Here is a 27,121-nt window from a genome sequence, read left to right as displayed (position 1 = left end):
ATGTACACGAATGAAAACCAAGGGATTGATTTGACGAATAAAACTTGATTTTCTTAAAATACAAATTCAGTATCAATTAGGCAAATTTTAATCCCAATCCTATTCATGAAAGAATGAATTGAGCATGAAAAAGGAAACAGAAAGGGCTAAATAACAGTTGTGTTTTAATAAAAACACACTTTACATGCCCTTTTAAATACTGATCTTGTTTTCTTTCAAATATCGTCTCTGAGTGACACATCTTGCCAACATAAACGATCTTCAGGATGCTCACGCAGGGTCCACGCACGTACAGTGTGACCTCTGAGTGCAGCTCCTTCACTGCTGCACACACAGTTGGGCTCGGGAACGATACGGACGCTGGGGGAGATTTAAACAACATAAACCCACCGTAAATGGGTTTATCACTACATCAGACGTTAGTTTCGCCACATTCGTTCTCATCGATCGACCATTTTGGATGGATTGTCTCGTTCTCGACGCACCGACAAGACTTACAACGCCCAGCTAACTGCGGCAGCCATAGCTCGGTCACTGACGCCGGAGGTTAGGAGGTTTTTTTCCAGTAAACTTAGCTCCGTCAACCGGCGGAGCTAAGCTAGCCAGCTAGCTAACCAACCCACCGGCTAAGCTAGCGTAAAAGTATTATGTTTTCTTTTTTAAATGTAACTAACAGAATGTGTAAATTTTCTCATACCCGACTGCTTTTAACTAGGTATTTTTCAAATAATTTATTTAACATTAATAATAAAACAAAATGTTGACGTTTTAATCAGTTGGGTCCTCGTAAGTAAAAAGTGAATAATCACTAAGATTAAGGTACCTTTATTATTAGATTTATACACCCGTATTTTTGAAAATATGATTATTTTAAACAAGAAAAGTGACTTATCTTTTAAATGATATATTGTCTGTGTGAAGCTGTTTGTTATTATGTTATAATAGATACCGAGCTTACCATTATTTTCACAGTCATACTCTGTAAAAAGTTTTATTCGTCAGTTAGTAAGTTGGGGAAAAATGCTCTTTAGCTTTTTTTCTTGTGTTCTTTTGCCTTTGTTAAATATATCTTGACTCCAGTTTGTTTTGTTTTCTACGTGAACTTCTCACAGAACCTCGTGTTTTGCCCCTGCAATGGCCGTTTTCAGTCACCAGGTGCTCCTTGGAGTCACAAGATCAAGGTAAGCAAGCAGCTGGTGTTCGAGGTGAGGAGGAAGTAGAGGGTAGCAATTACCAAGGTAAACAAAGCCAACCTGCTGTTTCTCTCCATGTACACTGACAGATGCAGCTTAGTGTCTCTACACTTAAAAGTGTGATTTTTGATCACTATAGGAGAGTAGTAAAGCCCCATTCCGATCACCTTTAGATCTATTTACCCTCTGGTACATAGCGGTCTAAACTAAAAAGTGAAAAGCCCAACTCCAACTACTCATCTATAATATAATCAAACCCTGTGGCCAAAATCTAAAGGTTTATTTGTTTTGTTTTTTTAAGACTTGTTTTCTGCAGAGCAGCAGGAATTCATTAGAAATTCGGCTCAGAGTTGTGGCTTGGATTGTTGGCGTGGAAGTAACCCCACGCTGATTTTCACTGTTTACACTTTCTCCCGCTAGCTTACAGACTCTCACAACCCCAAGCTAATGTTGGCGTGGCACAAAAAATAACAACCAAAAAACGGCGAGCTATCCAGCCGTACAGTTTTGAGCCAGATGCCAACTCAGACGAGGAAAATGAATATGTTCATGGATCTTTTCCCCTGCATCAGAATGGAGCGGAGCAGGGAGTCTTTAGGCCGCCCATCACAGTTTCTGCATCACAAACTCTAGCTTATCTTTTTCAAACAGCTGCTCCCGATCCATCACTAGTTGAATAATTATTCAAAGGCACAGTATTAATTCTTTTGTATATGTCCTCCATCATGAGAAAAACCCTACAAGAACATGTGAAAAACACACACACAAAAAAAGATTTCATTGGAAAGGCTCTTGAATGCATTGGTTTCTGTAGAGGAGCTGCATACCAGTCACTAGAGTGCACTCTGCTGCCATAATCCATTGAGTTCAATTCAGTGGTCATTGAGTGTAACTGCAAGTAAATTACTTAAAATACTGTTTATTGGTATTTTGGGGAGCCGGTTTAGCTCGTGCTGGTTTGCGGCGCCTTCCGTCCGTGAAACCAGGGTTCGAATCCGGGCTGCTCCCTGTTCCCTTCTCTACCTCTGTGCCGGTCCCGAGCCCGGTTGCTTTGAGAAGGTTGCGTCAGGCAGGGCATCTGGCGTAAAACATTGCCAAGTTTACCATGTGACTTGTTCGCTGTGGCGACCCCTGATGGGAAAAGCCAAAAGAGGAAGAAGACTGTTTATTAGTATTTTGACCACTGCTTGCACATCCTGTCAAACCGTCTACATAAAAAAATATGATACACCTAGAGAAGGATAATATCTGTTTGGGTTATGATTTTTTTCATGTACAATATGTAGAAAATTGTGATTAACTATGTGTCAAATGAAGTGGTCATCATGCATCACCCAATATCTCCATTACACAAATCAGGGATTTCTTCACTGTCTTTTTACTGTTTTGGTCAGTGTATAATCATTACATTTATAGCTACGTGGAGCTATTTAAAGCTATGCATTTCAAATGCACGCTATTGTGGCAGATTAGCTGTAGTTTGAGTTACTATTATAATTGTTTAATTATAATTTGTAGAATTCAAAGCCAGCAAAGAATAAGGAAGCTAACAGAGTAGTCCAGAAAACTCCATCCATCTTCTGTGATGTGTAGTGACAACAGTGATGATGATTGACTGCCAAAAAAAGAAAAAGAAGTGACGTAGGAGCTGATGATGGCAAAGATCAATAAAGTCAGGATGATGAGGGTCAGGATGCAGCAAAATGAGGGAGCTGTGGAAGATCTGCATGTGGCACCTCACTACACCCCTCCTCTACAAAGCTTTTGCTCTGATAAATACCAGCACGCAAGAGGAAGACCCAGTTGGAACTGTAAAATGCAGAGGAGTCACTAAAGTAATCTTTGAGGTCAGGTTTGGCCCAGGATATCATCGGCCCCGACTCACGGAGGTGAAAAATACAATCAGAAGTCATGATGCTGCCTGCACACAGAAGACCAAATACATCTGCGTGTTATTCGGTGTGTCACTGTGCCCTGGATGTGAACTTTCATATAGTCTTGGTGTGATGAACATAGACGTGTAAGAAGATACAGAGACGGAAATATCAGTTTTCTTCCAACATGCTAAACTAAGGACCTGGTAATCCTGTCTTTCATCCTTACACTATTATAATAATAAAGCATTTCTTCTGTTTTCCTTCTTATTTATGCATTGAAAACTTGAATAAAATATTGTATTATGTTTTTTAATTGTATTTTAGAAAAATTGTGAAGACAAACTAGTTTTCTGATTGAAGTGTTAATAATGTTATTCTGATGTGTAGTATTGATTTTTTAAAATACAAGCTGAACCTCTGTCCTAATAAATGTACATATCAGTAGCTGTGCCCTTCTAATAAATAATTCATTGTTTTATTAATTAAAGAAAAAACAATAATAGAGGTTTTCTGATCTTATTGCATAATTTAGAAAAAAACACTATTTTGTGTCGCAATGAAATTAGACGTTACACACAGGATATATATAAAATGGTAGGTTCTAGAGCTTTATTTGGATGGAGGCATTGTCCACATACCCAGAATTCAACACTGTTTTGATCTTTTTTGTAGTATATTAGCTCAACAGTGTCTCGTGTTATGACACAAATTGCATACCGGAAACTTTATTTTTTTCTTTTGTCCATCATCAGGGGGACATATTTGTTGTCCAAGAAGCAGAGCTGCTCTTCCCTGCGTTCTAAGGCCTTCCTCCATGTAGAAGTTCCTGGCCAACCCTCGTCCGCACTCCCTCTCAGGCACTCCCGTTACATCTCCCCCCACTGTTTCCGGGGTCAAGCCCTTGGTCGTGGCCACAGCTCGGCTCTGCTCGCCCGCTCTTTGCACGGCTCCAGTGTCTGGCTCCAGGATCTACAGCAGGACACCAAAACGCCCCCAGTTCCCTCCCCAAATGATTCTAAAGACGAAAAGTTGGATTCTGGGGCGGCTGCTCTTCAGTCTCCACTTGCTCCAGCTTCCGCCACCGCTGCAGCAGCTGCCGTTTCTCCTGTGCAGGAGAAAGCAGTTGTGAAGAAGTCTCTGTATCAGAGGGTTGTGGATGAGTTGAAGCATTACTACAACGGCTTCCGGTTACTTGGCATCGACATAAAGATCGCGGGCAGGATGGTGTGGAGGCTGCTGCACGGACAGCTGCTAACGCGCAGGGAGAGGAGGAGGGTAAGAACAGATGAAGGTTTCCTCGTCTACACTCTTGTTTTTCACACATTTGGGTTTAGAAACATCACATAAATTGGATGCTGAGGAGTTAGTTTTATTCATATGGTTATCGATATTACAGCACCAAAGGGGGAGGAGCTAAAGTAATGAACAAGTGTGTGATCAATAAACTGCTCTAGAGTTTGATTAAATTTACTGCTTATCTTGGAAGTTGGAAAGTAATGATTGAAAGGTTATTACCAATGTTCAAAATAATGACGAGATAAAAATATATATTTTCAATTGTCTGGATTGACGTTGACATTTCTGATCTGAACACTTCCGGATTCTTGTTTTTTTTTTTTTAAAGTGTGAAGTTAAACTTTTGAAGATTACAGATACAAATTTACATTATGCAGTTCATTTTGATTCAACTCACACGACTCATCCTAAGGTTCAGCTGTACACTAAAAAGGCAACCGACCTTACTTGACCTTATAGTTGAACCGCTCACTGAACGAGTGGTTTCCAAAGTGACGCTGCCTCTAAAAAGTTCAGTTTATCCAAGATTTTATTCCTACATCACAATCAGAGAAATGCTGTCCATTAGCTTCTTTGCTTCTGAAATGTTGAAATGAAAAGGGGTCTCTCCTTACCTTTTCATTGATCTTTTGCCCAGAAAAGCAGGCTGAAAAATGAGCGTTATCAGTTCGTGTTGGTTTGTCTCAGTGACCTACTTAAACCACAGTCTGTGTGCGGGACGTTGTCAGATCAACCAGACTTATTGTTTTGGCTTCAGAACTTCAGTTTATGCTTTAAAAAATGCAAACCTCCCATTCTAGAAACATTAATTTGCTAATTAGTTGTTAAACAACATGTTTTCATGTAGTATGTATGTGTATTATGAGGTAAAGTCTATTGAAAATACTCCCATTCTTCTTTTATGTCATGTTTTTTAGGATTCAAGTATTCCTGCAAGCACTTTTCTGTTGACAGTTTTTAAAATCTCTTTATATTTTTTAAATATTTTAATATTCTTTTAAATATTTCATTATATTTCATTCATCTTCTTCTTCTGAAGCCGTGTTTGTCCCTTTCGGCTTCACGGGGCTGCCGTCAGGTCTCCCAGCTGGGACTTGAACCCGAACTCTAACCACTGCACCACAGTGCAGGTCTTTTAAAAAAAAATGTGGACATTAAACCACTCAACAACAAAAAATGTGAATCTTTTTTTTTTTTTTTTTTGCATGAAAATTTTTGATTCCACAAACATCCCTGCAACTTTTTCTGTTGTAATAATGAAATTATATCTACATATTACTTTGTCTTGATTCAAATCACCCCTATTTAGTCTAATCCAGTGTCTTGACTTTGAAAGTACTGCTACTGATGTAGTTGTATAAGAAACTCACAGGGATTCATGTCAGAAAAGGCACTAATTCCATAAATTGAGACGGATTTCTGATCTAGGAAAATACGATAAAATGGAATCCAAACGGAATTCTCTGATCGTTGATTTCTGAAAACTGTGTTGGAGAGAGCTGAGCCGTGCACATACACGACTAAACTCTATTCCTGCTATTTCAGTCGAGGCACGCGTAACTGATCTTACCGGCCGACATGCCAGCAAAGACACCCGGCTAAAAACGGCCTGAGCAGTGCTCACTCTCGTGCACTGTGTTTTTTTTGTTGTTTTTGTTGTTGTTGTTGACTCGTGCACAATGGCTTTCTCTGTGTCTGCAGCTATTGAGGACGTGCGCTGACCTCTTCCGCCTGGTCCCATTCATAGTGTTTATCATCGTCCCCTTCATGGAGTTCCTGCTTCCCGTCTTCCTAAAGCTTTTCCCTGAAATGCTGCCTTCCACATTTGAGACTGAGTCCAAAAAGGCAAGCGTTGTGCACTAAGACACACACACACACACACACACACACACACACACACGAGTACACAAATTAGCTGGCTGATCTTAAATCATAGTTTTCAGTAATTATAATACCTCTCAGTTCTGTCAGGGTATCTGACTGACAATGTCACCAAACACAAGCAGAGAAACAAGTGATGATTGTAAATTTCAGTCAAGGGCTACAGAGTTTGTTGTTGTTTTTTAAAGAAAGTAATTTTCTTGATAAAGCACAGCAGTAGGAGCTACACGGTTCTTCTAAGCCCATTGTAACCCAGTGGGTGATGACGGCGCGTCAGACTGCAGCGGTTTGTGTGATAAGCTGAGCAGTGTCCTCTGTCTTCACGCAGGAGGAGAAGCAGAAGAAGGGTTTGGCTGCCAAGCTGGAACTGGCCAAGTTTCTACAGGAAACCATCTCTGAGATGGCTCTCAGAAACCGAGCCAAGGCCCAGACTGAAGACGAGACGCAGCGCTTCTCCAAATATGTTCAGGAGGTAAATGACTGTCACCACGTTTGTGTCCACATTTCTTTCTTTCTTGTTCAGTTTTTAAAGTTGAGTTAAGCTCATCCAGTTTTAGTTATAGGTATTAGATTGACGGCACACAAATGTTTGCTTCAGTTTCAGAAATCCAAGAGCCGACACTGGCGACACAAAATAAAACATGCCGACATGGAGAAAAGCAGTTTTTCTCTGTCAGAATAAGCTGGTTTACCGTAACTGCATAAACACTCTAAAGCTGCATTTCTCTGCCTCAGAATCTGTTAAAATCACAGTGTAAACGGTTGAAGAGTTGCAGCAATTCAAAGTACAACAACACTTGGAGCTAAAGCTCTGGTGGTAAAGACCCACACTAATGAAAATCAAGTTTTCTGCTCCGCTCCACTCTGATGCATCCACCTGTAGACGATTAAATCTACGCATGTCTCCGTTTTCCTTGTTTCAGGTGCGCGGCACAGGCGAACAGCCCACCACGAAAGACATTGTCCGCTTTTCAAAGCTGTTTGAGGATGAGTTGACCCTGGAGCACCTGGAGCGCCCCCAACTGGTTGCCCTGTGTAAACTTTTGGAGCTGCAGCCCATCGGCACGAACAACCTGCTGCGTTTTCAGCTCATGATGAAACTCAGAGGTATCCGATCAGATGATGAGGTGAGAGCTGATCCTTCCTATTACCTGGCATAGATTGAGTTTCATTCAATTCCATCCAAATTAGACAATTAAGAAAAGTAACAAATAGGAAAGTTGACTAAACTTCTGAAGTATCCGATCCTCAAACCTTTGTAACAAAGTTCACAATTCTTCTTGAAGGTTGAAGATTTTAAAACTCTGCAGTTTATTCAAGAGAAGGAATAGATGTTTATGTCATAGACCCTTGGTGACCGTGGGAACAGTTGTAGTTCCTCCTCATCTGAGGGAATGTTCCACTTCCTCTCCTCTTTGTCACAGATGATTTCAGCAGAGGGCGTGGCAGCTTTGAGCGTCTCAGAGTTACAAGCAGCATGCCGTAGCCGTGGGATGCGCTCTTTGGGTCTTACCACAGATCAGCTGCGTCAGCAGCTGCAACAGGTCAGAAACTCAAGGAAGCTGAAACTTCATTGCTTTTATTAGTTTTTTTTTACATTCAGATTTGCCTGAGCCTTAATAAAAACTTTGTAGTAAAGTGAGGGCAGTAAAAAAAGGTCTTTCTTGATAACTGTCTCTGTGTGCAGTGGCTGGACTTGCACCTGAAAGAGAACGTTCCTCCATCGCTGCTGCTTCTCTCCAGAGCCATGTACCTGACAGACCTCAAACCCAAAGCCCCCGTCATCCCCCCAGTACCCAAGCTAGAGGTCAGACCTGTTCCTCTGACTGCCACACCCTCATCCATGTGTGAAGGTGATCGTTAAGCAAAGATTTGTTTTTCTCTTTGCAGAAGGCTGCTGCTCCTGCTCTGGAGAACACAGAAGCCAGTTCAGCTTCTGGCGGTCCTGACCGGCTGACAGACACAGCAGGTGTCATCAAAGACGGGCCGGTTCGTATTTTGGTGAAATGTGTGACATTAGCGGTGATGAAGTAGAAAGAGCCTTCGTACAGCTTCCCAGCACTTGTTTCAGCATCGCATTGAAGTAAACGAAATCAGCCTAATCCAAAATAGGAAGTAATAATAGGGAGATTAGTTGTTTGGGAACCCAAAAAAGATTTAGCTTGCTTATTTAAAATCAGCCGACTATAATTTTGAACATTTTGAGGAAGTCAGTTTGGAAATCTGTGAGAAGATGTGAAGTTGTATTTGTCTCTACCGTAGGCTGAGGAGATGAGGGACACGGCGCCTGCGGTGACGGACAAGCCTCTGAGCCCTGCAGAGGTGCTGCAGGTGAGCCTCCACAGCAGCATCCTCAGAGGCTTAACAGCAGTTCTTCAATAAACCGCTCCTCTGAGAGTTAAAAAAAATATATAAAAAAAAGAAGATTTAGTGAAGTTTGGCTGTAAAAGCTGTTGACTTGACATTAAACTGTATTAGGGTTATTAAAAATCACACTTTAGTCATGGCTGACCTAACTGGAGGTTATCTATTGACAGATAAGAAAATTAGTGAATCTTTTCACAATTTACAATTTAAATGTTATAACAACAAAAAAAACATTTTCAAGGTCACATGACGGCTGCTTTTTCACTGAGCGCCATTCGTGCATCAGTGGCGTCCAGTTTCAATGTTAAGTCAACGTACAGACACAGACTAATCAGTCTAGCAGCAGCGCCAGAACTCAACGTCTTTGACCTTCAAAGTTCAAACCAGCACAGTAGCTGAAACACACAGTGGGATTTTTGTAGCACCTCTAAATGAGCCTCTTAAGTGAGCATCACTCGGATGTCTTTGCGCTCAGTTTTTAAGCCTCGCTGCAGACTTCTTTGGAGCTTTTTCACAGCAACCCACTTCAAAGAAAAGGATTAAACAGAAAAAGTTTGTCTAAGCGACGTGTGAAGTTAGAGAAAAGATCTGCGGCGTATTGAATGTGTTTATCTTTCACAGGCTAAAGCAGCAACAGAGGTGACCCAGAAGAGCAAGATGAGTGCTAACGGCGTGTAAGAGAACCGGATCTTCTGACCTGCGTTGCCCGTTGTCGTCATGGAGATGCCGGTGTCGGTTAACCTCCCAGCTGTTGTAAAATATCACCTCCTCCAGAAGCCTCGCTCTTCTCCCTTCTGGAACTTCATCCCGTCTTTCCGTTACCTACCAGAAAGCTCTTAAGTCATTTTGGCATCAATAACCCTTTATGCTCCCATTGAGTCTGTAGTTTTGTAACTTCCATATTTTCTAGCCTGGGAAGCCTCCTAGGACGTGCACCTTGGACCTCTTGTCAGGGATGTTCAGGCTCGATTCGGCCTCCGTGGTCGGGTGTGTGGTTCTCCTGACATCCAGCAGGTCTTCTCCTCCCTCTGTAAATGTGTAAATATGTAAATGACTGTCTTAAATCACAGAAGCAGCAGCTTTGTACAGTTTGCTATCCAAAAAGCCAACGTGTTTTTTTTATTATTTGCAGAAATGTCAAAGTTCATCATAGAATAAACGGCTTGCTTGCACTGATGAGCTGAAAGCAGACACGTTGGGGTCTGCCCCTGGATGAAATGTTTTAAAGGCGTTTGGGTCTGCCTCAGGTTTGAGTGGGGGCGGGGCTTATGTCGTTTACAGCTGCTGTAATTGGCAAATGAAGACTGGTCCTGTGGAACGAACAGGCTCACTGCTTTAATCTAATAGGAGTTGGTTAAACGCAGCCGGCTGTCTGTTTGTAGACCCAGAATGGATTTTCTGGAGAGAAAAAGATGCAGAATTTATTTGATCACACAGAGTTTTTTTTTTTTAACACTAGGACACTTAAGTCTTTATTATCCCACAGATGAGATCGGCAATAAAACTGAAATATGTGTAATTAAGCTCCAAAAAGATGGTCCTAAAAGATTACAAATGAGTTTATTTTTCTAATTAGAGACTTTGAAACTCTAATTCTGTTGTCCACATCTAACATTGCCGGCCTTTTCTTGTGTACCTTTATAGAGGTGCAATAAATCAAAGAGCATAAACTAATTGAAAAGAGACAGTTTAGTTAATGTTGCTTTAGGAGTGATTTTAAACGGTCACCTTTCTGTCTGAAGTGTACTTTTTCTTTAGAGTGATGTATATTTTCCTAGAGGAGAACCCCTATTTGAGCAGTGTTGCAGTCACAATGTTTATCAATGAGAATATTTTATATTTTTGCAGCTTTCTCTTATTTGTCTCCGCTAAATTGTGTAAAGCAGATGATAAATATGCAAGGATATTCTATTCTTTGAAGGAGGGATCTTTGTTTGGTTGAAATGACTGTTTTCTGTCGTCCACTTCTGACAGGTGTTTTAATGCACCTGAGACCAGAGGTTGGTTAACCTGCAGCTCCGTAGCATTAAATATAGGTGTCCTTACTGTTCAGATGTACTGTGTTTAAAGTGGATCAGCATTCTTGTGTCATCTCATCGATCTGTAGAAAAAGATCTTTTTTTTTCACAGAACCGCCTCCTCCTGTGTTACAGTTCTGTTGCACTAAATCTGTGCCTCGCTCCTCCAGGGAACGCTGTGATGGAAAACAAGTACTCTGGCGATTAAAACAATGAACCCCTTCAGAAATGTGTCAGTGACTTTGTTCTCACTTCACCTTAAAGGAGACCGTCTAGACCAGGAGTCTGCAACCTTCAACACTTAACAGCCGTCGCATAAATAAAACAAATAACGAGTAAATAGATTTTTCTTTCAAAGTATACTTCAGATTTACATGGCTTCCTTTCAAAATAAAAGACCCTGTGTCATGAGATTCTCTCAGTGCAGTAGTAGTAGTTGTAGTAGTAGTAGTAGTAGCAGCAGTAGGTGATTCTCTGTGGTTCACGCTGCATGTTTGAGTCAGTTTACTTTTTCAACTTAACTATTGACGTACTTGATAAATCTAAACAATTTTCTTTAACCAGAGAGAGAATGGAAGGGTAAAAGAGTCCTATGTTACTCTGGAGCTGCAGGTTGCTGAAAGCTATTTGATTTAGACCAGGGTTCTGTTTGTGAATTAAATAACATTTGAGATATATTGTAAATGTTTTGGTATTTCTTTGTATTAGAGTTTGCATTATAGTTGGGGATGGCACCGTTGTTATGGAGAAAATTTGGAATTGCCACTTCGTGCCACAAACAATGTCCCCTGTTCTAAACTTTCAAATTAAACTTTGATGTCTGGCACGAGGAGCTGTTGATGACAACAGGACATTCAGTTCCACGTCATCTGAAGATCATCTTTCTTTTATACTTCATTATCCAAGAATGTCTGTAATGTAATTTACCATCAGTTTAAAAAGAAATTTTAAAGTTGCGTCAAGTTGTTGTCTCATCACACAAACCAAATGTATTCATGTTTTATATTGGTTTTTGAATAAAGATGTCTATCATTTTATGTATTTTTCTTTATGAAAAGAAAGAACTGCAGCTGTGACAAAAAGGTGAAAGAGACAGCTGGTTAGTCTTGATGCTTTAATATTTTAACTGAGGAGTCAAACATTTATTCTGAAGTGTCAAGCAATGACCCGAGACTAATGGTTAGATACATTTCTCGGCTTTTCCTTATCCTGAAAGAAAAACTGTAAGCCACAACCATGAGAGGACAGAAAAAAAAGACACCGGGTCAAAGTTTAACTGCAGACTTCGTCAATAAGTTTCAGTCTAGCCTTAACCCTTGTGCTATCTTAGATGACCCCACCTTTACATTGACGTGTTCTCCCTACCATGACAAAGGTGGAAAGATTTCATGTAATCCATGGACACCAGTGAGGTTCACAAATCATTGAAGAAAAGAGGTTTAGTGCACTGTCTAGTGGGTCTAGATGACCCAACTCCCAATGTTAAAGTGCCTAGGATAGCACAAGGGTTACGGCAAAAAAAAAAAAAAAGTGTATGCTTCCTGATCTGAATTGAATCTGAATCTGACATTTATTCCAGCTGTCGTTCTGCTTTTTGATTCTCCCTTTAGATTAAGTTTTTTCGCTCAGTATGATGTCATTACATCAGTTACTCTCAGATATGATGGATCAGCCACTTGTGTCCACTATTTTAATGTTTAGAAACAATTTTCCCTTTTTTTCTTACATGACGTGGACCAAAAATTTAAAATGAGTTGGATTAGAAAAGCACTTTTTTTATTATTGTTGCTGCTTTCTTTGGGTAGCACATTGGGACTAAACTGGTTGTGAAAGACTGCTTTAGTCAATAAATTAAACTGATTAAAGTTTGATTAATAACGCTTTTAATTCCTATCTCAACTCATAAAGGCTAATCTTTAAATAAAATAAGTGGATGTAACTGAGTTTAGATAAACAAAGTTTAGATTGAAGGACTGTTGGGAGCAGGAGGGGCTGAAATTTCACCCTCAAAGAGGCGCTGAGGACAGAGGAAGAGTTTCAGCAGTGTTGGACGCTCTGAAAGCTAAAGGTCAGTATGTGTGCTTCTATCTGCAGTGCTGCTTTACGGAGAATTTAAATCGAAATGTACATCCTTTCGTCTGAAAGTGTGTGTTTAAGTTCTGTTTGCTGTTTTTTTGAAAGTTTTCTTTTTTAGTGTTTCTACTTTTCGAAAACAAGACTTATTATCAGTTTATCAAGAGGTCTAATGTTTTGTGAGTTTTCATGTCAATGCAGAGCATTTTGTGTTTGTTTTAAGTCCTTCAAGAAAATGGTTTGAGCTTTAACAACAGCAAACAGCAGAGCCTCCAGTGCTATTTTAGTCCTGTCGGATCCCTGTGCCGACATGTGGAGCTCTTACACGTGACAGTGTGTTGTAGTTCAAGCAGTTTGTTTTTTCCTTTGATGTCCATTCTATTAAAAATGTGGAAATAGTTATATGTAAATGTCTGTTTTTAATTTTTATCTTAAGATCAGGAAGAAGCTGATCTCAACTGGATTTTTAGAAAATGTCATTGTTAAAGCAAATTCCCAAAAATGAACAGTAAATAGGGATTCAGAATATTTAACACCACATGAAACTCAACTTAGTCTGACTGAAACGTTCTCTTCTTCTTCTCTGCAGATTAGGGATGAAGCTGACCGTAAATGCCGTCTTGTGTTGGTCACTTTTTTTCCTTTACTTTAATGATTCCCTGGCAACGAAAAAAGGAGGATTGGGGAAAATAACCAATCTTTTTAAAAAACCTTCTAAAAACAAACCCAATCTGAACAGTAAGACTAAAGACTCGGCTAAAAAACAATCCACACAGTTCAACCAAGGAGGTTACCCACAGCAACCTGGAGGTTACCCACAGCAACCAGGAGGAGGTTATCCCCAGTACCCTGGTAGAGCAGGAGGTTACCCTCAGCAACCAGGAGGTTACCCACAGCAACCGGGAGGTTACCCACAGCAACCGGGAGGAGGTTATCCCCAGTACCCTGGTAGACCAGGAGGTTACCCTCAGCAACCAGGAGGTTACCCACAGCAACCGGGAGGAGGTTATCCCCAGTACCCTGGTAGACCAGGAGGTTACCCTCAGCAACCAGGAGGTTACCCACAGCAACCGGGAGGAGGTTATCCCCAGTACCCTAGTAGACCAGGAGGTTACCCCAACCAACCAGGCTACCCTCAGTACCCAGGGAACTCAGCAGGAGGCTATCCAGCTCCAGGTTACCCTTATGGAGGTCATTACATCCACTCTAACCCAAACAATAGAATCCTGAGTCCTCACTATGGCGGGAGCTTTGGATACGGGGCCCACCAAGGTGGAGGGGGCTCTCCTTTTTCTAACTCGCTTCAATCAATGGGAATCGGTCCATCTGATAAATCCAGAGGATTTGGGCGCAGTGCAGTGATGGCGGCAGCTGGGGGCGCCGTGGCGGGAATGGCCCTTGGATATGGGTTGGGACAGTTCCCTCGTCCCCATTTCCATTTCCACAGCCCCCAGGAGGAATACTATTACAACCACTACATGTACAGGAAATATGGCATGAAGTCTGCAGAGGCCAACGACTACAGTAAAAGATACAGGGACAGTCCACCTCCACCTGACACTTTTGACAAGTTCATGAGCTCCTGCATGAAGAGAACAGACCTTCTGCATCAGGAAAATCCAAAGTCCTACCACAAGGGGGTAGCAACTGCAACTAAAACGACCACGGTGGCTGTAAACACGCCTACCTCCGTCCCCACACCAATAACTGGCAACAACAGCAACCCAACAGTTAACAGCACTGTGGCTGCAAAGCCCTCATCTGCTTCACCTACAGTCCTCCCCACTGCCAACAGGTCAAAGGTCAGTCCTGCCCCTGAAGCTCCACAGGTTCTTCAGAGTGACGACGATGATGAGGATGATACAGTTAGCATTGTGGAGATTGGTTACCCAGCACTGATCAAACAAATGAAGATCAAAAGGTGCACAGAGCTTTATATAGTCTACACTGAAAAGTACCAGAAGAAAACCCAGAACCGTGCAGCTGGAAACGGAGCGCAGAGACTGCAGACGGGTTCTTCTGGACTCCTGTTTCTATTCACCAGTGTGGTATTGTCACTCCTGCATGGCAGTTTATCAGCACTGCTGCAGTAGTGTTTGTTTCCTGCAACAGAGATTCAGGAAGTCAATTTGTCCCCCAAAATCTAATTTCCACCGGTGGATGGACTTCTACATCATCTGGCACTTTACAGCTCTAAATGAACAAGAATTCAGGATACGTTAGTACGGCTGAATTTGTGAAAGCAATATATAAATTTGAAATATGTATGTTTGATTAGCTTAAAAACCACAAAAAATTAAGACTGCCTCCAACAAACTTTCCAATGAATGCAACTTATAAACATCAACAAAAGAAAACCAAACAGCTTCTGGATTTTGTGTTAAAGGATCTAAATCTTTTTCCTGTGAAAATAATTAGAGGTTTACCCAAAAAAACTTACGAGATGGTTTGAAATGTTGAATTTTTACATATGGAAACAAGAAAGGGAGATTAGTTTGCCTTATTTTGTTGTTCAAATAAAGGGCTTTTTTTGAACATTTAACTTTTGTTGTAAAATATGAGGCTTTATGAATAACTATAAGTAAATTGGGTTTGACAAAAGGTGAAATCAACTTTTAGAGAAACTACAGTTCTTCTAAGTACCAAAGGCTCTAAGTTCTGGTGTTTTGAGCATCATCTGTGTGAAAATCTTTAATAGTATTAATAGTGATCAAAAGCAAGTCAAAAGTGGTCATTCTGCTGATAATTGTACGGACTGGACTGTTCATGTCCAAATTCATGTCCCATTAGATCACATCTGTCAAAATGTGGCCCTCCATGTTATTTTATGCGGCCCACGAGAGCATAAATGTTTTTCATTTCTTAAAATAAAAAATAAAAATTGGTGTGTATTTATTCATATCTGGGGGGAATTGGACTTGAAATATCGGATTGGCCAACTATACATTAGGACTTAAACACTGTCCATAAAACCTGACCTGACAGAATCAAATTTATAAGGATTCATGGTAGAGTACCAAGCAAACATGTGTTTTCTATGCAACTGTAATTGTCACTTTAAAAAGTTATAATAAATAAATAAATAAATGAGTAATTTAACATTAAGGAGTAGTTACATTTATTTTTTTATTACATTTAGTTACATGTATTAGTTATATCTGGCCCTTTGAGGACAGACACTATGCTGATGTGGCCCTCTGTGAAAATAAGTTTGACGCCCCTGATTTAGATAAAAGGAAATTTAAAAGGCCACTAGGTTGCGCCCAAACCACTACATGTTGTGGAGGTTGCACCAACTGAAAACACAAATGTGTGTATACAAAATAAACAATGGTTGTAAAATAGCTTTGTGAAAACAAGCTGAAAGTAGATAATTGCTGTACTTTTCAAGGAAGCAAACACTCAAACAAAGAAGGGAGGCAAAAAAAACAAAAAAGTCCTTTTTGCTGATGGTGTTTGTTTTGCATCCACAAAAAATATTGTTGTGTCCAAAACAAAAATGTACCTGATTCTGTTGGGTTTTATTGTGTAGTTGCCCCATAGGTGTACAGTTAAAACTAATTGCTGTATGTTTACTTCATTTCCTTTGTTGTCGCAATGTTTTCAAAAAGTTTGGACTGTAGGCCGTTATTGTCATCAATTATTAACATATCACAATGCAACTAAAACAAAAATAATAATGTTAAAACCATAGTTTAAATACCAGATGTGTTATTTTGGTAAAACTGAATGAAAGTATTTTATTAATAAAGCTTTTTTTTGTCGCCTCAAACTTAAATTTTGTGTTGGGATTCTTTCTGACATAAAATTGATTTTAACTATAAAATAAAAATGTTAATAATTCAAATCCTTTAAATTAATTTTTTTTCTGCTCACAGCACCTCAAAAAAATATATAAATCAAATTTCTTCACATTGAACTTTTAGAAAGCCATTTTTTTTCTTGAGTATTAAATTGTAGCAGCTACAAAAATATGGTGACATATGGACAAAAAGTATATATACATTTAAAGGGTGCTTCCTTACCTAAATGTATACAAATAAACAACTTTTTTGCCTCAAACAGATGTACATAAATCTGACAAACGTTATCGATACCTTAGAATATACATAAAAACAACAAAAATAAATACAGTAAAAATTGATATTTTAAATTGTTAATCACAGTGTTTTTCTAACCAAGACTATGTGAAACTCTATGTATGTCAGAGGAAGCGTTGGTTCCACACAAATGGCTTAGAGGTCCACTTTGTTTACAATGTAACTGCCATTTTTCAACATTTTTTTTATTACAATTAAATGAATGCTACATTAGGGCTGTGATATGTAATAAATGATTTTAAAAATGAGATCATACTTTCAGCACTTTCAACATAATATAAGATAATACATTATAAATATTGTAATGTTTATATAATTCATTTACATTCTTCTAAATATTTTTGAAAAATTAAAATGATAATTTCTTGTTCATTAAAATTCAGTGCATTGCAACGTCAAACATACACAGATTATGATGAAAAACAGAATTCAGCTGTTTGTGTCGTCACTGAAAGGTGCTGAGGTCCGGTCAGGCTCCGCCCCCTTCCTTCAGATCATCCTCGCGCGGTGAAGAAGTTCTTTCTGGACGATGCTCCGAGGAAGAGGACTCTTTTAAATAAAGCTTCAGAAGTTTATTTAAAAAGGGATGGAGACAGCACGTGATTATTCAAGGTAAAACTTTATTTAACACATTTGTTTAAAAGCAAATCATAGTTTACGCACATGCGGCATTGCTTTTATAAGCTTAGTTTAAAATAAATACATTTCAAAGACAGAAAAATAACTTGGAGTTTGCTAAAATGATGGTTCTATCGGTTTTTTTTTTATCTTAAATGCTAGAAGAAAAGTTTTGTGATAATGAGCGACCACACCCATGAACTAGGCGCTGTAGTGTCTAGTTCTTTAAAATTAATGTTAACATTTCTACGATTTGTTTTGTTTCTACTTGCCTTTATTCTCCTTTTATTCATTGAAGTATGTGAATGAAAGGTATTTAAAGTAAAAATTTTCCTGATATAACCTTAAAAATAAATAAATAAAAATAATAAATAAGATAAGCGTTGCACTACAAAACTGTGTTTATTCCATTGTTGTTTGTGTTTATTCCATTTAAGTTGTTCTGTATCTGTTTTTCTGGTTGCAATTATTGGATTACCTTGTTTGTTCTGTAATGTTCATTAATTAAAGAAAACAGACTTAAGGTCCATTTGCCACAATATACACAAAAAAAAGAATAATATATAATTTTAAGAAATAAATCCATAAAAGTGACATTTTAAAAGGAAATTCTGGACTCGTTATGTCCTGCTGAGCTGTAATAGTGCAGTCAGTCCTCAAACAAAACAGGATATTAAATATACCTAAAACTAATAATGACTCACCGTTTTGTTTGCTGAGTGTAGATGACAAATAAAAAAAGTCAGCCATTCTCTGAGTTGTTTGCTCTTTTTGTAGTTTCTGAAAAGGATTAAACATGGTTGCCTGGTGAACTGTGGTGATCTGTCAATTGACAAGTGTTCAAATATCTATAAATTCAAGAAAATGTATAATGATCCTTTTGTTTCTCAATATGGAGATGAGAGACTTGGATGTTCATACAAAAGGATGTTTGAAGTGAATGTTTTCAGATAATAATCAATGAGGACTGTTTTTCTGTTTATAGTTGTGTAATATGTAATTTTAGTGAAATGATATGTTTTCTGAGGATAATCAATAACTCCTCTATTTTGATTCTGCATAAACACTGATGACATTTTTATTGATGCATTCAATTATTATTAATGCTTGAAATGAATTAATAATTGAAATCAAATCAATCAAACAATATGTAATACAGAGATGAAAGTAGGCATTCCTTTTTTTTTTTTAAAGGAAATGTTTCAATTGCATCATGAAGCATTTTTTGTGTATTGATTGATCAATCTCTGATCAATTTCATGCTTGTTTGGTTAATTGGTTGTTGTAATTGTCTCTCGGTGTAAAAGTGTGTGGTTGGAAGCCTCGCTGTGGGCCTGTGATGGATTGGCAAACCCTCCAGGGGGGTTGTTTGCCTTTGCCACACAGTGGCTTGGATCTGCTCCAGTGATCCCATGATCCTGGAAAGGGAATAAGCCGGTCATGAAAATGGATGGATGATTGATAAAGCATCTACTAAAAACAGACGCAACGGAGCAGGAAAAAGCACTCGTCACATTTTATCTTTGAAAGCAAAGTGGCTGGCATTCCCTCTTTATCCTTCGATTGGTGATCTTCACTCAGGCTACAAACATTACTTCCGAACTTGTAGCAACAGAAGAATTCAACAAAAACATCACCTTAAAAAAAACATGTTTTTTATTTTTATTTCATACACAAAATGAAAAGTTTAAAATAGACGGATAAAAAAACAAAAATAAAAGATCCTCCACAAGTTTAACCAACGAATGTAAACGGGGCAGAAAAACAGGTTTTCTTTTTCTGTTCACTTTCATTCCTTTGTCTTAACCCTTGTGTTATCTTAGATGACCCCACCCTTGCACTGACGTGTTTTCCCTACCATGACAAAGGTAGATAAAGGTGGAAAGATTTCATGTAATCCATGGACACCAGAAGATCACAAATCATTGAAGAAAAAAGGTTCAGCACACTGTCTAGTGGGTCTAGATGACCCAACTCCCAATGTTAAATTGCCTAGGATAGCACAAGGGTTACAAACTTGAGGGATATCTTTCGTTTTTGTTGTTTTAAAGAAAAGAGAAGAAATGAAAAAAATAAATTTGAATACAAAGAAAAGGTTGACATAATAAATTCTGTCAAATGCATACTTTCCTCATGGCATTGCAAATGAAACCTTATTTCTCCACAAGGGTCATATGGTTGACTGAAGTATTGTGTGTTATCTCACATGTTTTGTTTTGCGACCGTAGGTCATGTGACTGACGTACTGAGACTGACTTGATCGTAAGAGAGAGAGGGCCTCCTGTCAAGAAGCGCACTTCAGGGTGTCTGCGAGGGACCTGAAGACAGAGAGGATAAAAGCCTGAAAGCTTATCAATCGCCCCAGCTATCGGTTTTCGTTTGGATTTACTTTCTGTTTGCTCTGGTCTGGACCATCGACTTTGGGGTGAGAGGATACCTTTATTTGATTTGAATTTTGTTTACTTGTGGATGGAAAAATAGATCTGGAGTTGAAGTGACTGTGAACTTCTGATTTATTTTGGATGACTAAGACTTTATGTACATTTTAGCTTTTGTGGGTTGGTTTGTTTTGTCTTTTGTTACACAAAAGAAATGGAATAAGAAAGAGGATTGGAGTCAAATACATGGTGTAAAAATATCAATTTAGAGGATCTAGGACCCTTAAAGGCATAATGGAAACTAAAAGAAATAGCTGATTGTTAAAAACTACTGTTTTACCTTGCTGAACCTTTTTTCTTCAATGATTTGTGATCTTCTGGTGTCCATGGATTCCATGAAATCTTTCCACCTTTATCCACCTTTGTCATGGTAGGGAGAACACCTCAATGTAAGGGTGGGGTCATCTAAGATAGCACAACGGTTTAATAGTTCTTGTAATAAATGTGACTTTATGATAAAATACACTCCCTGTTGTAATGTGTAAACACACTAAAGGTTCAACATTTTTCTTAGAGCAAAAAGCTCTTTTTCCAGAGAACTTCCTATTTATGTTCATTTTTACTTGCTTAAACATAAAGACCAAGCTAGAAAAACTAAATGTAATGAAGGAAAAGGAAAACTAAAGGAAAATAATTGATGTTTTTGACATTTATCACCACGCAAAAATCTTATGTTTAATTTTGATTTGCTCTGTAAAATTGTGCTGCACAATATTGACCTATACTCTCCTCAAATACAGGGCGAAGATGAAGCTGACTTCATCCTATATTCTGTGTCTGTCCCTTCTTCTGTTTCACACCCCGTTTTCACAGCCCAAGAGGGGAGGTGGAGGAGGTAGAGGAGGGTTCGGAAGGAAATCCCACTCTAGTAAAAGCAATACGGGCTACAAAAGAAAGAGCACCGGCACTCAGGAAAAATATTCACACCAGCCCGTGCATCACAATCCCCCACAGATGGGGGGAGGTGGTTACCCCAAACAGCAGTATCCAGGAGGAAGGTTTGAGGGGAGTTATGGCAGTTACCCACGTATACAAATTAATCCAGAAAACAAAATCCGGAGCCCTCACTACAGCGGTAGCTTTGGCTATAGGGGGTACGACACCCAGGACAGGTCTCCGTTTTACCAGCAAGTAAGGGGGATGACCCCAGATGCCAGATCCAGAGGATTTGGACGCAAAGCGGTGATGGCAGCAGCTGGGGGGGCTGTGGCGGGAATGGCGTTTGGCTACGGCTTAGGAAGATTTCCATCTCCCCATTTCCAGCTTCGCAACCGACAGGAGGAGTATTACTACAACCATTACAATCACAGGAAATCCAAAGAGCGGCCTTCTGACACTAAACACCACAACAGAGAACAGTTCAGGCCCCCACCGCAGGACTACAGCAGATACATGGACTTGTGCATGGAGAGGAGCGACCTGTTTCCAGCGGAGAAGCCAAAACCAGCTGTTGCTGCCTCAGTGACCGGCCAAACGGCAAACAAGAAGAAGACCAACATGAGCGCAGTAGAAGGATCATCGTCCTCTTTCCCCGTGACTCCACCCCTTTCAAATCCACAACAAGCCAGTTTAGCACCCGACTCTTCAGCGCCAATCAACAGCGCAGAAGATGATGCTGATACAGTCAGCATCATGGAGATCGGTTACCCAGCTCTGATCCAGCAAGTGAAGGGGAGAAGATGCTTGGAGATGTACATGTCTCTGGAGTCTGGAGGAGGAGCCACAGCGCTGAGTTCGCGCTTTCAGGGCGTTTCAGCCGTGCTCCTGGCCACGATACTGACAGCTTTGAAGCTGCTCCACTGATCAGATTTACTGCAATACGGGGCTGGAGTCATTACTCACCGCCAAGGTTGTGTTGACAGTCTCAAAGATTTTCCATCAGTTTTCAGTAAACACTTATGTTGATGGAGGTTCCCCATCGTCTAGGTGGAGTCACCTGCGAGACAAGTCATGTGAAGCAAAGATGTTCCACAGAAAACAGACACGACTAAGCTCTCTGTGAAAATAATATCATTTTTAGAGTTTTGTCTCGTGTTTTTGGCCTTTAGGGGATCCTATATGTTGCTTTACTAACATCTTAAATTATGTTTAACTCATCAATATGTTGTATTTTTTATTTTTGTTGCCTAAAATGGTTTTTTCTTGTATTTCTTGTTTTTTTCTTGAATTTCAGTTTCTTTGCCAAATATTTGCAAAACTAGAAATCATGAAAGTTAAAGTGATGTTAGAATGAAATCTTCGATGAGCAACTGCTCCGAAAAATCCAGATTCCTGCTGACGGGACATCCTCTTTTAAAAAGTACAATGATTTTTTTCCCTTCCCATTTAATTTAGGCACTACGGCGAATCATAAGGACCACCATGAGAGCAAATAAAAAGAGAATAAAATCCTGAAATTATGAGGAAAAAGTTTAAATTTGCCTCTTGTTTCTTCTGAAGTTGTAATCGCTTCGGCAGAAAAGCTAACTGGAAAAGTTAGAAACAAAATCATTTTCTATAATGTTTCACATTTTATGATTTGATTCACAGGAAGAAAATCTGTGAATGATTAAACAATTGAAGCACTAAACAATATATTTGTTCTGTATAAAGAAGATAAATATTGACAAATTTCTTTTAGTTAAAAAATGCAACATAAATGACTAGAATTTAGAAAAAGGTAAAAAAAAAAAAGACCATGTTACTGTGAATTATTACCGTAGATCTTGTCCTTTATGATTTTTTATTGTTTATTTTTTAAGACCTAATGTGTCTTCATCTTTTTGTCTCATTAAAAATAAGTTTGCAGCAGCTTGAGCAACTTCAGGGACAGTATGAAATCAGGAAGTTTTATTCTGAAAAGCAGAATGGCTCATTAGGTGTTCTTAAAGCAAATTAAGACTTTAATTTTGACAATTATCAATGAATCTTTACTGGTATTTATCAACCCAACTGGACTTTAGCCATAAAAGAACCTAACTGTTACCCTTCCCCGTTGTGTGCAGCGTTTTCATGGAGTTTAGAGACTGCAGATCCATCTCTGCTGAAAATAGCTTTAAAAATAAATACAACTAAAAAACAATAAATGGATTATTGATTTAATTATTAAAAAATTTTAAAAATTAAAAATACAATTTAAAAATAGCTAATTTCAATGGTGTGATTGCAGAAGTGCTCCTAGAATGTCAACTCCATCTGTTCCAGCATATGCAACATATCACTGTCTGTGTCTAAATCTTAACAAATAATAATATTTGATGTGTTCCAAGTTTCATTAGGAATTGATACTATTTAGGCTCAAAAGAGGCACAAACACCTGTAGGAGTAACATTTTCATTTCATGGTTTTTATTACTTGATTTACTTTTTGTGTTGCGAAGAAAATTCAACGATGTGAATAAGTCAATGCTTATTTGAAAGCATTAATTTACTGTACAAACATGACCAGTAAAAAATGGGGGTTGTCTTTGTTTTGGATGTTTGAAGTATAAACCTGAGAGTTTGACTGAAAATAAACTGAAAACAGCTTTCAGTTCACAGAGAAAGGAAACAGTCCATGCAGAAAAATATCTAATCCAAAAATATGAAGCCACAAAATCTCATTTCTCAAAATATTATAAAAATAAGATTTCCACAAACACTGACGGTTTCATTTTTTTTATTTCAACAGTTCATACAGAGGCATTTGTTTTATATAAAAACCTACAAAATGGCATGAAATGGTGGTTTGTTAAACCTGTCTGCATGTAAGCGATATGTAAACAAATAGCTAAAAAAAATGATAGACAAAAAAACTGATATACAAGTAAGTATTTTTTTATCCTAAGAGGATTTTTGAGGTAGACTCGCTTCTATAGGTCAGGTGTGAGTTGTCCTCATCTAGAGAAGAAAGTGCTTTTCAGCAAATATTTTAGCTTTTTTTAAATTTTTTTTATTTTTCTTATCATCAAGACGCAACATTTTCTATGAAGTAGACCTGCACAATAAACCCCAAATTTTATTGTTATCACGATTTCAAGCTGTGCAATATCCATATCACAAAAGTCGGCAAAAATCGCGATAAAAGCTAAACCTTTAATTTGCTAAAACAATATTATGGCAGCTTGAAGTTTTTAACGAATCGTATAAACCCCTTTATGCATTTGACCAATCGGATGGAGCTTTTATGTTAGATGCTGGCCTCCCATCATTTGGAGTATAATTTAAGGTATTTTGAATTTAATTTAAATTAAACAGTTGCAGTAAAATGGAAATGTTTTGGGTGTTTTGTTATTTGTTTATGTTCTGCAAGTTATATCGTCTTCGCAGTATTGATCACCAATATCGCAAATCGTGAGTTTTCCTCATATCGTGCAGCCGTACTTTAAAGTATAAAAAAGTGGCCACAATAAAAGAAAACAGGCTTCTTAAAATGTAGGATCTATTAGTTTCTCTGCTAAACACAGATGGGATCAAGTCTTGTAGCTGTGGTGGCGTTCTGGACATCATGTGACCTTAGGGTCGTCCTCTTCGGTGAGGCTCTCTCTCCACTTTCACATGACTGCCATCCAGGGCCCCATGAGCAGAGACACCAGAGAGCCGATGACAACGATGATGCTGTTGTAGATGGCGCTGCTGGAGGCTCCAGAGTAGTAGTCAAAGTCTCCAGAGCCCTCAGGCTCGTAGCCCGGTCTTGGGCCATAACCGCCTCCATACCGTGGGTATCCATACCCACCGCCATATCCTCCATAACCCCCATAACCTCCGTATCCTCCATAACCCCCGTACCCAGGACGGCTGAGGGCAGACCCAAGCATGGCTCCTCCCACTGCTCCAGCAGCCGCGGCCCCTGCTATCTTCCCTGCACTGGGGCCACTGCTTTGAGGGGGCCTGTAGGACTGGCCGCCCCATCCACGGCCGTAGCCACCTCCTCCCACCCCTCGGCTGTAGCCACCACCACCTCCCCCGCGGCTGAAGCCACCACCACCTCCACGGCCGCGTCGGGCCTCAGAGCTGGGCAACAGCGTGGCAAGAAGAAGCCCACAGAGGGCAACGGCGACCGGAAGTTTCCAGAAGCCCAACATGACCTGAGATCCAAACAGCAGAAAACATCAGTTAGTTTTGTATAAATATTAGCCTAACAACAAACAGTGAATTTGAACAACAGTTTCATTTTACATAAACAATCTTCAGTTAGTATCTCATTAGAACATTGATTTAATAACACAAAAATATAATGATAAACATTTTATGTAATTATGTCAGATTTGAACTGTAATTTTCTTTCCATCTGCAGTCCTGTGGATGTTGTTTTAAAAAATTAAAACTGATTTTAAGAGGTAAAAGCTACACACATAAATATAAAACACAAGTAGAAAACAGCATAAAAAATACAAACTCAAACCAAATATAAGGTTTAAAGTAGTCAAATGTCATCATATTTATGAGATTTTTGAAGCCACAGTTTCAATTGTCTTTTAAAAACAATAACTAAATAAATTGGATTTATTCAGCCTTCTCTATAAATATTTCTAGCCTTACAGTTGTCTGCCTGCATGTGTGTTTGGATTTGAATCTCCCCTTGCTTTTCTTTTTCACCTTAATCAGAGATTTGATGACATCCCAGCGGCTGGTTTTAATTTAAACCCAACCAGCAGTTTCAAGTCTCTGTCAGGTTCTCTGCAGACACATTTCTCACACAAACAGACTAATGAGATGTGCTGAGCGTTCGTCTTCTGGATATTTCTGCATTGCTGGTGTAGCTATGTAAGAGCTCTGGAGAGCTTTTAGTCCAGATTTGAAACATGGAGCAGAGCAGATTACTCAAACAATGACGCCAACATCAGATCACTTCAGTAATCTCCTGTCTGTTGTAACTTGGATCAGACTGAACCTTTTTTTTAGATCTAAGGAGAAGCCTGACGGGACAATAACTTGAATCAAGGTTTCTCCTTAGTTTGACAAGAACGTTTAACCCAAACAAAAGAGAAATACAAAGAATTTAATAGATGCAAAAAGTAATGACAATCCAGTCTGATCATAATAAATAACTGATCCACTTTGTTATAAGGATTTCTAAAATAATATCTTATTTTGTGATCAATGAGCACTTCATCTTTGTCATTTGATATTATTGCTGCTTATGGATTTGATAATTGATTTGCATTTGGACTGGTAAAGTATAAATTAGGAGTGATGTATTTGTGTGTATTTTGAGATGTTTATGTATTTGTAACCACGACTATATAATAATTTGCTTTTTTTCCAATCAATCAGTGACAGCCCACATTTGATACATCCATGTATAGTTATATATTTCTCTTGGTTGTCTTTGGTTTGTTTTTTGTTTGATTGCTTGATTAATTCCAAGTTTCATAATTTTATTCATTTTTAGAATACTAAAAAGTACAAAAAATGTAAACTACAAAGTATATTTTTGAAATAGATATCACAAAAACGTATTTAAAAACCTACATCATTTAATATTTTTACAATTACTTAATTCCAATTCACAAAAGTTGATTTAGAAAAATGACTAAATTTAGTGATTTGTTTATTTATGACTAAGAGTGCGACTGACGCAAACATAAATAGGAAAAATAAAATTGAATAACAAAACCAAAGATGTAATAGAAGATCTAAAATGTTACTATATGTTCTGGTTCCTCATCATTCTTTTCTATTCTGCAGCTTTTTCACTTTAATTAAAGTTTAATGCGACATTTTAATCGTAGAAAGATTCCTTCTTCTTTGGCAGCGGCAGCATTCACCAAAAAGGAAACATTTCAGACCCACCGTCCCAGTCTGACCCTGTAATCTGCGCTATAATTATACTGGTGTCATAATCCAGGAGCTCACAGATTACAGACACTGCAGCCCAGATTCCCAAAGGTACAAACAGCCGATTGTGTTCTGAATTACTTCATACAAATAGACAACACTTTGTGAGACTACTTTCACATAAACAAAATGATGATTATAGGCATTGTTGCTTATTCCAGGAATAAAATAAAAATGTTCTCATTTCAAAGAGAAATGATGCAGAAAACAACATTTCTTCAGCAAAAGAACTATCTCACCTGTCGAGTGGATGCTCCCGGTTCCAGCAGAATGGAAACGGGTGTAAATATCTCCTGTGGACGCCTGTGGCTGTCCGCTGTAACGTTTGGGTCAGCTTGTTGTCCTCCACCTGATCTCCGTCAGGTTTCCACAGACGGTCATTGGCTGACTAACTGGTAAGCTGCTGAAGCCACAGCGCGCCTAAATACCTGCAGGGGTCATAGGCCACATTTCTAATTTTGTG

At 38.8% G+C, this 27,121-nt stretch overlaps 4 protein-coding genes across 6 annotated transcripts; 3 read left to right on the top strand and 1 right to left on the bottom strand.

The window, feature by feature from the left end:
- Window positions 1-230: 230 nt before the first annotated feature.
- Window positions 231-10,861, top strand: letm2 (leucine zipper-EF-hand containing transmembrane protein 2). The gene is made up of 11 exons (XM_004072181.5): window positions 231-546; window positions 1,113-1,181; window positions 3,823-4,345; window positions 6,068-6,211; window positions 6,576-6,719; window positions 7,171-7,374; window positions 7,672-7,791; window positions 7,935-8,054; window positions 8,138-8,236; window positions 8,510-8,578; window positions 9,236-10,861. The coding sequence occupies exons 2-11, from the start codon at window positions 1,135-1,137 to the stop codon at window positions 9,290-9,292; spliced, it is 1,527 nt and encodes a 508-aa protein (XP_004072229.1). The 5' UTR covers window positions 231-546; window positions 1,113-1,134; the 3' UTR covers window positions 9,293-10,861.
- A 1,749-nt stretch (window positions 10,862-12,610) lies between these two features.
- On the top strand, window positions 12,611-16,477 carry prnpb (prion protein b). Of its 3 annotated transcripts, none has more exons than XM_020705752.2 (3): window positions 12,611-12,700; window positions 13,295-13,569; window positions 13,612-16,477. In XM_020705752.2, the coding sequence occupies exons 2-3, from the start codon at window positions 13,302-13,304 to the stop codon at window positions 14,796-14,798; spliced, it is 1,455 nt and encodes a 484-aa protein (XP_020561411.1). In that variant the 5' UTR covers window positions 12,611-12,700; window positions 13,295-13,301; the 3' UTR covers window positions 14,799-16,477. The 3 variants fall into 3 exon arrangements, with proteins under 3 accessions (XP_020561411.1, XP_078809344.1, XP_004072322.1); XM_078953218.1 differs by having other exon boundaries at window positions 13,295-13,611; window positions 13,666-16,477; XM_004072274.4 differs by having other exon boundaries at window positions 13,295-16,477.
- An 802-nt stretch (window positions 16,478-17,279) lies between these two features.
- LOC101156501 (uncharacterized) lies at window positions 17,280-22,277 on the top strand. The gene is made up of 3 exons (XM_004072275.5): window positions 17,280-17,417; window positions 19,652-19,848; window positions 20,602-22,277. Exon 3 carries the CDS (start codon window positions 20,609-20,611, stop codon window positions 21,662-21,664), a length of 1,056 nt encoding a protein of 351 aa, XP_004072323.1. The 5' UTR covers window positions 17,280-17,417; window positions 19,652-19,848; window positions 20,602-20,608; the 3' UTR covers window positions 21,665-22,277.
- A 1,203-nt stretch (window positions 22,278-23,480) lies between these two features.
- LOC105354694 (shadow of prion protein 2) lies at window positions 23,481-27,055 on the bottom strand. Its single transcript, XM_078953216.1, has 2 exons — window positions 26,898-27,055; window positions 23,481-24,905 (listed from the first exon to the last, which is right to left on the bottom strand). The coding sequence occupies exon 2, from the start codon at window positions 24,900-24,902 to the stop codon at window positions 24,372-24,374; it is 531 nt and encodes a 176-aa protein (XP_078809342.1). The 5' UTR covers window positions 24,903-24,905; window positions 26,898-27,055; the 3' UTR covers window positions 23,481-24,371.
- Window positions 27,056-27,121: the final 66 nt, after the last annotated feature.

The sequence above is a fragment of the Oryzias latipes genome, chromosome 9, assembly GCF_053564925.1.
Source record: "Oryzias latipes strain Hd-rR chromosome 9, Olatipes_Hd-rR_3.1".
Taxonomy (NCBI): Eukaryota; Metazoa; Chordata; class Actinopteri; order Beloniformes; family Adrianichthyidae; genus Oryzias; species Oryzias latipes.
Note: the sequence above shows the minus strand (reverse complement) of the source record. Positions and strands in the feature narration are given on the sequence as shown.

Bases quoted from the DNA above. Each gene is read 5' to 3' on its own strand.
- letm2 (XM_004072181.5), top strand. From the start codon at position 1,135: ATGGCCGTTTTCAGTCACCAGGTGCTCCTTGGAGTCACAAGATCAAG. The intron at 4,346-6,067 runs GTAAGAACAGAT...CTGTGTCTGCAG, and splicing joins CGCGCAGGGAGAGGAGGAGG to CTATTGAGGACGTGCGCTGA. The intron at 8,237-8,509 runs GTTCGTATTTTG...TCTCTACCGTAG, and splicing joins GTGTCATCAAAGACGGGCCG to GCTGAGGAGATGAGGGACAC.
- prnpb (XM_004072274.4), top strand. From the start codon at position 13,302: ATGAAGCTGACCGTAAATGCCGTCTTGTGTTGGTCACTTTTTTTCCTT.
- LOC101156501 (XM_004072275.5), top strand. From the start codon at position 20,609: ATGAAGCTGACTTCATCCTATATTCTGTGTCTGTCCCTTCTTCTGTTT.
- LOC105354694 (XM_078953216.1), bottom strand. From the start codon at position 24,902: ATGTTGGGCTTCTGGAAACTTCCGGTCGCCGTTGCCCTCTGTGGGCTT.